This window comes from Erinaceus europaeus, chromosome 13, assembly GCF_950295315.1.
Source record: "Erinaceus europaeus chromosome 13, mEriEur2.1, whole genome shotgun sequence".
Lineage (NCBI taxonomy): Eukaryota > Metazoa > Chordata > Mammalia > Eulipotyphla > Erinaceidae > Erinaceus > Erinaceus europaeus.
Genome location: NC_080174.1, coordinates 52,758,692 through 52,769,301, shown reverse-complemented (window position 1 = coordinate 52,769,301; position 10,610 = coordinate 52,758,692). Strand labels below are relative to the sequence as shown.

The 10,610-nt window shown below is 39.6% G+C and overlaps 1 protein-coding gene across 1 annotated transcript in view; it reads left to right on the top strand.

Moving 5' to 3' along the window:
* The first annotated feature begins 257 nt into the window (after nucleotides 1-257).
* The window catches only part of PSMB2 (proteasome 20S subunit beta 2), a 45,797-nt gene continuing 35,444 nt past the window's right edge, over nucleotides 258-10,610 (top strand). The window contains exons 1-2 of the mRNA XM_007533090.3: nucleotides 258-470; nucleotides 5,567-5,689. Coding sequence (XP_007533152.1) covers nucleotides 380-470; nucleotides 5,567-5,689 — 214 coding nt within the window. The 5' untranslated portion in view covers nucleotides 258-379. The remainder of the gene's footprint in view (nucleotides 471-5,566; nucleotides 5,690-10,610) is intronic.

The following is a 10,610-nucleotide window of genomic DNA, read 5'->3' as shown; positions in this document are numbered from 1 at the left end:
AGCAAGGAAATGAAGTGGCCACGTAAGGACACTCGCTTCTGTGGCAACCTGAGGTGCTTGACACTTTACATCCATTGCGTGATTTCATCCGCCAGAAACTCAGTTTGTAAATTGAGAGTAATAAAGTAACTGGGCTCTACTGCTCCAACGTATTAAGTCGCCTGTACCGCAAGGCTCGGGATATCGCAAGGCTTCATTCGCCCAACACCACGCCCACTTCCCCCGACCTCTCGCGACAGTTTTACGTCATCTGGGCGCGCCAGTACCTGGGGCGGTCGCGTCGCGCGAGCTCTCTGAGTGGTGCTGTCTCACCGGTGAGGCCGAGAAGCCGGCGAGTCCCGAGCTCAGTCGAACCTTCAGCCCTTGACCTCCCGCCACCATGGAGTACCTCATCGGCATTCAGGGCTCTGACTATGTCCTTGTCGCCTCTGACCGCGTGGCCGCTAGCAATATTGTCCAGATGAAGGACGGTGAGAGGAAGCTTGGGAGGCCCCGCCGGGCCTGGGTAGCGGAGCAGTCGGGAGGGAGTTCGTGGGGAGGTTGAGTGAGCAGAGAGGCCTGGGAGATGGGACCCGGGTCGCCCTAATCTGCATTTGCTTATTTATTTATTTGTTTGTTTGTTTGTTTGTTTATGGGACAAGGTAATAGGCAGACAGGCTAAAGGCCATGACATTTGCTTCTCCTAACGCATACTTCCTAGGCTAAGGAAGTTCAAGTGTTACTGGCTTAAAGGTTACCCCCGCCCCCTTAACTATTTAAGCCTGTAGGATTCTCAGGTATCTGAGAAGTTGCTTGTTGTGGCTACTAAGGAGGTTAGTTTGCTGACAGCATAATGTGGAATCCTGGAGAGAGTGAACCTGGCTCTAGAAAGCCCTTTTACTTCCTGTATTTTGCTGTGTCTCAACCTCTGACTCTCCTTTTCCAGGACGCTTAGCTGCCAAAGTTTACTTCCATTTAAGTAGTTGGTGGAGACTGAAGCCATGCCAGTTAATTTTTCTTTTTGACTTTGTACGAGTTATTTCACGGTGTCCAGATTTTCCTTGTCTATTAAATTGGGTTAGTAATAACCTCACAGACTTGGTGGGAGGATTGAATGGAATATTCTTGTGCAAATGCATTTTGATTCCATATATTTTTCTCAAGGCTGTTATATATACCGTCTCCCTAGTGAGGATTCAGTAAATTTTTAAAAGATCTTGATTGGTAAACTGCAAACCTAAGAATTTATTTTCATGGTTGAACTTGGTCGTGCTGTTATTGAAAAACGGTTATAATTTGGCTTATGATTTAATGTTCACTTGACAAAGTTTATTTGTGCCTTTTATAGAGGTAGGTGCAGAAGGGATGCAAAGAAGTGACCTGTATCGGGCCTGGGTGGTGGGTCACCTGGCTGAACACACATGTTACAATGTGCAAGGACGCAGGTTCAAGCCCCTGGTCCCCACTTGAAGGGGGAAGTCTTTGCAGGTGGTAAAGCAGTGCTGCAGGTGTCTCTCTGTCTTTCTCTCTCTCTCTCTTACTCCCCCTCACCTCTCGATTTCTGGTTGTCGCCAATAAATAAAGATAAAAAAATTTAAGTGGTCTGTATCTTTAAAAGAAAGTAGTTTGATTAAGTGATTCAGAAATACAAGTCAGTATAACAAGAAAATTATGTTGTATATGGAAAGTACAGATAGACTTATCAGGTAGTGTAGCAGAAGAAGAAACTCTCCCTGGTTGTAGAGATTAGTCTTTGAGGTAGATAATAGTTCATAATGAGCTTCCGGGCAGTGACGCACCTGGTTAGGCTCACTTAGTACTTACTATACAGAAGGACTCAGGTTCCAGCTTCCCACCTGCAGCAGGGACACTTCATGAGTGGTGAGGCAGGTCTGCAGATGTCTTTCTTTCTCTCCCTCTCTCTCTCCCCTCTCTCAATTTTTCTGCCCTATCAAATGAAAGAAATAGATTTTTTTTATTACCCAAGACATTTATTACAAATGTCATGAACAGTCATAAAGTGAAATCAGTTTAAAAAATAGAGAACAAGAGAGCAAGTGAGAAAAAGAGAAAAGCCAGGGTTTTGCTATTACACCTAAAACACCGCCTTATGAATAAACAGTATTAACTACATTCTTAAAATCGTTTTAGTGTATTACAGTTTTAGAAAAGGGAAATACTACTACCCCCAAGAAGAGGTTCCTGCAACACTGAAAGAAATATTTTTTTTTAAAAGTTAATCATAGGTTTAAAGTAACATTAAATCTGGGATTTCTTGGAGTGTAGGAGCATAGGTATGAAAGTGTCCACCACTGCTTTTGCAAGCAACAGATTATCAACTGACATCAGTTAGGGAGTTGAAATGAACTGCAAAGGTGAATTGGTGCAGTGGATACGAGTGGGCCTGAGTTTACTCACTGCCACCCCATATACCAGAGTGATGCTCTGATTCTTTTCCCTTCTCCTCCACTCTCTCTTAATAAATAAATTTTAGAAAGAAGTAAAGGAACAAGACTCTGAAGAACTTAGCTTGAGTTTTTTTTTTTTCTCCTGAAGATGAGATCTGAAAGTGTTTTTTAAACACCTGTGGTATGAATTGTTTCTCAATCAAATTGCTTTTGGAAATTCCATGAGTAAGGGTGGGGGTAGATAGCATAATGGTTATGCAAACAGACTCTCATACCTGAGGTTCTATATTCCCAGGTTCAATCCCCTGCATCATCAACATAAGCCAGAGCTGAGCAGTGCTCTGGTAAAAAAAGAAAAAAGAAATTCCAGGATTAATTTATAGAAGTTCTGTTTGCAAGTGATGTTTTTCAAAAGGAATAAATTTGTTGAGAGTGAGCTATACATTTTGGATACTGAAGCCCTTGGCATGCAAGTGATTTTAACATGAAGTAAAGCAGTAACTAAGTCAATACCATTACAGTTAACAGTTACTGTTTCATCACAATAATACATGTTAAAATCTTTTCAGATAGAATATGGGAGCTGGGCAGTGGCACACCCAGTTGAGTGCACACATTGCCATTTTCAAGGACCTGGATTTGAGCCCCTGCTCCCCACCTGCTGGGCCGGGAGTACTGCAAGTGTCTACCTTTCTCCTATTATCCCTCCCCTCTCAATTTCTGTCTGTCCTAGCAAATAAAATAGAAAAAGGAAAAAAGTAGAATACACCTTAAACTTACTGAACTTACTTATGTACATAGTACTTTTTTTTTTTTACATAGTACTTCTAAGTGTTGTAGGGATGCAGCTTACTAGTAGAGCAGCCTAAGACATTAAGAAAACAAGGAAATAAATACTATCCATATATGATGAAAGAAGTATTAGTAATATTGGGTTATTATTTTCATTAATGATCAGACCTCTGCTCAGCTCTGCTGAAAATTGAACCTGAGACTTTTGGTGCCTTAGGCGTGAAAATCCTTTGCATCTAAGAATGAGGATATTTTTCATACTAGAGTTTTTTAAATTTTTAGTTATTTATTACTGTATAGAGACAGAGAAATTGAGAGGGAAGGGGGAGGTAGAGAAGGAGAGAGACAGAGAAACCTGCAGCACTGCTTTACCATTTGTGAAGCTTTCTCCCTGCAAGTGGGGACCAGGGACTTGAACCTGGGTTCTTGTGCAGTGTAATGTGTGCGCTTAACCAGGTGCGCCACCACCTGGCTCCCATACTAGAATTTTTTTTTTACTTTTATTTATTTATTTCCTTTTGTTGCCCTTGTTTTATTGTTGTAGTTATTATTGTTGTTGTTGGGTAGGATAGAGAGAAATGGGAGAGAGGGGGAGAGAAAGATAGACACTTGCAGACCTGCTTCACCGCTTGTAAGTGACTCCTCTGCAGGTGGGGAGCTGGGGCTCGAACCGGGATCCTTAAGCCCATCCTTGCACTTTGTGCCACCTGTGCTTAACCCGCTGCACTACCGCCCAACTCCCCACTTTTGTTTTTATGACCTCTCCAACTAATTGGATATTTGAGATGTTTTTAAAAAGACTTTTGATCTTGCATACATTACAAAATGAGATCAGCTTTTTGTCCTTTATTTTGTAAATAAGGAAAACTTAGTGTTTTACAGAAATCATGCATATTAACTATTAGCATTATGGGAAATACTAGTAAGTACAAAAGGAAATAAAGAAAGGAAATTAAAATTGCTCAGATTATTGTCACTGGCAACATTTTAGGCAGTGTACTTCTGGTACTTTTCCTTCGCTTGGATAATCTATAAGTGAATTCTGGTAGTTTTTTTTTTTCAGGTGTGATTTTTTTTTTCCCCTCATCTTGGCGGGGGGGGGGGGGGGGAACATTCCAAGGCAGTTTGGCCTTATTGCATGCATTTTTCTTCTTCAAAATTTAAGAAGCCATAATACTGCTATCTACAACTCTAATACTTAAGTTCCAGAATCTTTCATAAAGAAAACATGTCTCCCAGGGACAATTATTCAGCAGTATTTGAAAAATGAAAAGTGAAAGTAAAAGTAAGATACGGAAATATCAGAAGGAGTAATCTTAAATATGTAATTTTCTTCCTTAGACACTACTACCAAATACTTATCTGTTTAAAGTTTTTATTATTTTTATTTATTTATTTATTGGATAGAGACAGCCAGAAATTGAGAGGGAAGGAGGTGGTAGAAAGGGAGAGAGACAGAGAGATGCTTGCAACACTGCTTCACCACTATCAAAGCTTTTCCCCTGCAGTGGGAACCAGGGGCTCAAACCCAGGTCCTTGCGCATTGTAACGTGTGCTTAACCAGGTGCACCACCATCTGGTTCCACGATTTATTTATTTTTATGAGAGAGATCAGACCACTGCAGCTCTGATATTTGTTAGAACTTTTGCTTTGGTAGTCATTTAAATTTTCTTTTTTGCTTTGGAAATGGAGTTGACTCATTTACTTTTCAAGGTGTTTTTTTGTTTGTTTGTTTGTTTTTTAATTAATAAGGGGAAAGACAGAACCAGAACATCAGTCTAGCACATGTGATGCCAGGAATCAAACTCAGAACTTTATGCTTGTCCAGTGTTATATCCACTGTATCACTTCCTAGACCACTCTCAGCTGACTATTCTTCCTTGAGATGATCAATTTTAGTTGCACTACAGGTCCTTTTTATGTATGCTTTTGTTTGCATGTAAATCTAATAGATATATTTATATATAATTATATATAACAGTATAGTAGATTATATTTTAGAAACATAGGACCTTGTAATCATGAACCTAAAGATAATATGACTGGCTTAATTCTGTCAGCTTCTTTATTCTATTATATCCATGCATGTCACTTGCTTTTAAATGTTTCAATTTTTTTTCAGTATATATGTATATATGTGTATATATATATATATATATACACACACACATACATATATATATCTCAACTGAAATTGATATTATATGCTGATGAGTTTAATATGGAAAGTAGAAGAGTATAATTAATGCAGTTGCTTATTAGAATAATCTAGGAACAATAGTTAAGTTACTCAGCATAATTGAGAAAATCTGTTTATAGTTGTCTGTATAGTAGTAAATTTTTTAAGAAGATAATTTCTAATACTATTTTTTTCTTCTTTGAGCAGATCACGACAAGATGTTTGAGATGAGTGAAAAAATCTTACTCCTTTGTGTTGGAGAGGCTGGAGACACTGTACAATTTGCAGAATACATTCAGAAAAATGTACAACTTTATAAAATGCGAAATGGTGGGTAATACTTAGAAAATAGGCTTGGTTAGTTTGTCTTTCAATTTGTTTTGAAAAAGAATATTCTTTACTGTTCTACACATGAGCAGACCTATGTATCAGTCATATTTTTATTTGAAGTTTCCTATTTTTTTAAGCCTTATCTAGACTTTCCTTCTGATCCTAAGGTTTTTCTACAAAAAATCAAAAAGGAGAAAAGAAGCCACTGTAACACTGATGCTTGGGATATAAAACTAATGGGGGGGGGTGGTAGCGCAGCGGGTTAAGCGCACATGGCGCTAAGCACAAGGACCAGCATAAGGATCCCAGTTAGAGCCCCTAGCTCCCCACCTGCAGGAGGGTCACTTCACAAGCAGTGAAGCAGGTCTGCAGGTATCTTTCTCTACCTCACTTCCCCTCCTTTCTCAATTTCTCTCTGTCCTAGCCAACAACAGCAGTAATAACAATAATAATAACAGTGATAAACAAAAAAGGAAAAAATAGCATCCAGGTGCAGCAGTGGATTTGTAGTGCAAGCAGGTGGGGAGCGGGGGCTCAAACCGGGATCCTCACACCAGTCCTTGCGCTTTGCACCACCTGCATTTAACCCGCTATGCTACCGCCTGACTCCCCCTAATATACTTTTATTATTATTATTTTTTAATTGAGTAGACCTGAGAAATTGAGAAGGGAGAGGGAGAGGGAAAGATAGACACTTTCGGACCTGCTTCACTGCTCATGAAGTGTCCTCCCTGCAGGTGAGTCCTTTTGCGTGGTAATGTGTGCACTTAACCGGGTATGTCACCACACGGGTATGCCGCCACCCGGCCCCCTCTAATATACTCTTAGCTACTGGGAAAGCAGCTAGCACTCTGATTCATGACAGTTTATTGTGATGCTCTAGCAGAAACAAACACTTTTACAGTTAAACTTTCACCACAGTTTAATAATAATTTTTCATACCACACTAGAGTAATACTATGAAGGAATTTAATTTGAATGTAATTTCCTGTGTAAAATCTCTAATATGACACCTAGTTTTTTAGGCAGGACAGTTAGCATCATATATTCAATTTTATTAATAATTTTAGGGCTTCATTTGTATTAGCTACTCTGCCTTGTACCACACAGAATTTAAAGATGAACATTTTCTGCCATTCAGGAACCTAACACACAAGGTACATAAACTTAAACATGAGTTAAATTATTTATTTATAACCTTCAGGGTTATTGCTATGGCTCGGTGCCTGCACTACGAATCCACTGCTCCTGGCAGCCATCTTTTTTCCATTGTTGTTGCTGTTACTGTTGTTGTTGCTGTTGCATAGGACAGAGAGGAGTCCAGAGAAGAGGGGAAGATGGAGAGAGAAAAATAGACACCTGCAGACCTGCTTCACCGGTTGCAAAGTGATCCCCCCTTGCAGGTGGGAGCCAGGGGCTCGAACCAGGATCCTTGCACTGGTCCTTGCACTTTCAACTATGTGCACTTAACCTGTTGCACCCCTTCATCTACCCCTCCATTGGAATCTTTAAGACTTTTTTTTTTCTATGCAGTTCTCTTTTTTGCCCATGTGGCAGTTGAAGGGTGTCAGTAATGTTTCTGAAGAACAATAAATATGGCAATAATTCATTGTCCCATTCTGGGGGAAGAAGGATGATTAAACAGTCTAAAATTGTTTATTAATGAGTGTTAGGGTTCAAAGTGATTTTTTGGCCTCCAGGGCTAATGCTGGGGCTCAGTTTTTATTTTATTTTATTTTTCCTATTTTATAGTATAAGACAGGGAAAAATTGAGAGAGATGGGGGAAGTTAGAGAGGGGAGAGACAGACCTGCTTCACCACTTATGAAGTGACCCCACACACACACAGGTAGGGAGCCAGGGGCTCAAACCAGGATCCTTGTACTGGTCCTTGTGCTTCATACTATGTGCGCTTAACCTGGTGCACCACCACTTGACCCCCAAGTAATTTTTTATCAGGTATTTTCATTTATTTATTTATTTATAAAAAGGAAACATTGACAAAACCATAGGATAAGAGAGGTACATAACTCCACACAGTTCCCACCACCAGAATTTCATATCCCATCCCCTCCCCTGATAGCTTTCCTAGTCTTTAACCCTCTGGGAGTATAGACCCAGTGTCATTATGGGGTGCAGAAGGTAGAAGGTCTCACTTCTGTAATTGCTTCCCCGCTGAACATGGGTGTTGACAGGTCGATCCATACTCCCAGCCTGCCTCTCTCTTTCCCTAGTAGGGTGGAGCTCTGGGGAAGCAGAGCTCCAGGACACATTAGTGGGGTCGTCTGTCCAGGGAAGTCTGGTTGGCATCCTGCTAGCATCTGGAACCTGGTGGCTGAAAAGAGAGTTAACATGCAAGGCCAAACAAATTGTTGATCAATCATGAACTTAAAGGCTGGAATAGTGCAGATGAAGAGTTGGGGGGGGGGGGGTCTTCCATTTTGTAGATAGCTAGTAGGCATATTTTAGTTATATTCCAAAGGGCCTGTGGCTATATAGTTTGCGTGTGTGTGTGTGTTTCCCCTGAGCCTGAAATCTGATATACAAGTGGATCCAAGTTATTGTCTGGGAAGATGATGTCATGGCTGGAAAAGGAACAGAAAGCTGGATCAGGGAAGAGAGTAGCTCCCAAAAATGCAAAGGGATATAAATATTGTTGACTGTAAACCCCATCTATTTGATTTGGTCTAGGGCCCATATTCAGCTTAGGAGCCTATGTGACATCTGCATCCCTGTAGATATGAACTCACATTCTGTGATCATGAGTAGGAACATTCCAAGCTGCCCCAATATCAGGATCCATCTCAGGTGTAGCATAGAGTATATTGTCCATCCTCCCATCAGAAGATGGAACATTCTCTACCGTTAATGATCTAAGTTGAGGGTAAGGTCCTATGGGGGGGCCCACAAAGGGGTCTATTTTGTTGTTCCTTAATCAGGTATTCTTAAAATTATCTTTAACACTCTTTTTTTAATCACTGTGTATGCAGCCCTACACAGTGATTCTTATGCACATTAATATTTAAGAACTGAGCTAGATTAAGTGAAAGAATTAAGGGGGGGTTAGTCAGGCTTAAAACTTTGCTGTCTTAGAGTAGTGTCAGATCCTTAATGATGATGTTTAGGAGATTTGGTAGAGATTTGAAAAGTATCCCTGCTTATCCACAATTGGCTTCTGTTATCATGTAGCATGCACTCAGTTTATGAGAATGAAATTCAGCCATGTGAAAGTGTCTTATATAGACCTTGAAACGTAGTTGTTCAGTAAATATTTGTTAAAATTTTAATCTAAATCTTACCTGACAGAACACTGTTACTTGAAATGTGTCTGTCTCTTGAAATGTGTGTCTGTCTCTTTTAAAATTTTTTTTTATTATCTTTATTTATTGGGTAGAGACAGCCAGAAATCAAGAGGGAAGAGGTGAGAGAGAGAGAGAGGGAGAGGGAGAGAGAGAGATAGCTGCAGCACTGCTTCACCACTTGCAAAGCTTTCCTCTTGCAGTTGGGGGCCAGGGGACTCAAATCTGGGTCCTTAATGCACTGTAACATGTGTGTTCACCCAGGTGCACCACCACCTGGCCTCTGTGTCAGTCTTTTCAAACAGTATATAAGTCTGATGAATTTTACCTTATTCTTGGTCTTTAAGCACAAGTCCCTTTATATTAATGGTTAAGCTCCAAAGTAAGTGCATTGTTAACCTGATAGCATTCTCCTTGGCTATAATTTATTGGCATTGTAACTTTTAGGGAGGGTCTATACTGGAGGGATTTATTTTCTATTAAACTGAGATGACTGATAAATGGCATTTTAGCTTCATGTATACAAAGTAAATAATTCGGTTTGTATATACTGTGAAATGATCGTAGTAGTTTAGTTAATCATACACAGTCATAAAATTTTTTCTTACTATTTTTATTTATTGGATAGAGACAACCAGAAATTAAGAGAAAGGGGGATATAGAGAAGGAGAGAAAGACCCCTGTAGCCCTTCTTTACCACTTGGAAGCTTTCCTATTGGTGGGTCTGGGGGCTTGAACAAATTTTTTTTCTTGAAATAAGTTTTCAAATCTACTCTCTGAGCAATTCTCTTTTTTTTTTATTTTAATTCTGATTTTTTTTTTAATTGGGGAATTAATGTTTTACATTCAACAGTAAGTACAATAGTTTGTACATGCATAACAATCCCCAGTTTCCCATATAACAATACAACCCCCACTAGGTCCTCTGAATCCTTCTTGGACCTGTGTGATACACCAATTCCATTTCAGGTTCTACTTGTGTTTTCTTTTCTGATCTTGTTTTTCAACTTCTGCCTGAGAGTGAGATCATCCCATATTCATCCTTCTGTTTCTGACTTATTTCACTTAACATGAATTTTTCAAGGTCCATGCAAGATTGGCAGAAAACGGTGAAGTCACCATTTTTTACAGCTGAGTAGTATTCCATTGTGTATATATACCACAACTTTCTGAGCAATTCTCTTATGCTATCTAGTATTACTCACTATAGACACCATGTTACACATTGTATTCCAAGGTTCTTATTTTTTTCATTTGTGATTAATAGTGGGCTACAAGATTGTTGTCTATCTTCTTTTGTAACTAGAAGTTTGTACTTTTTGAACTTTTACCATTTTGATACACTCACCACTCTTCTGGCAATTATTAGCCTGTCTCCTGGTGATACTCTTTAATTTTTTTTTTTTTTAACACCAGAGCACTGCTCAGCTCAGGCTTATGGTGGTGTGGGGGATTGAACCTGGGACTTAGGAGCCTCAGGCATGAGAGTCTGTTTGCATAACCATTATGCTGTCTCCCCTGCCCTATTTAATTTTTTAATGGTGGAAACTTTCTTTTCCTGTGACTTATACTTTTAAAGGCCATATTATTTAGTAAATGTGTGTGTGTGTATTATGTTTTTGT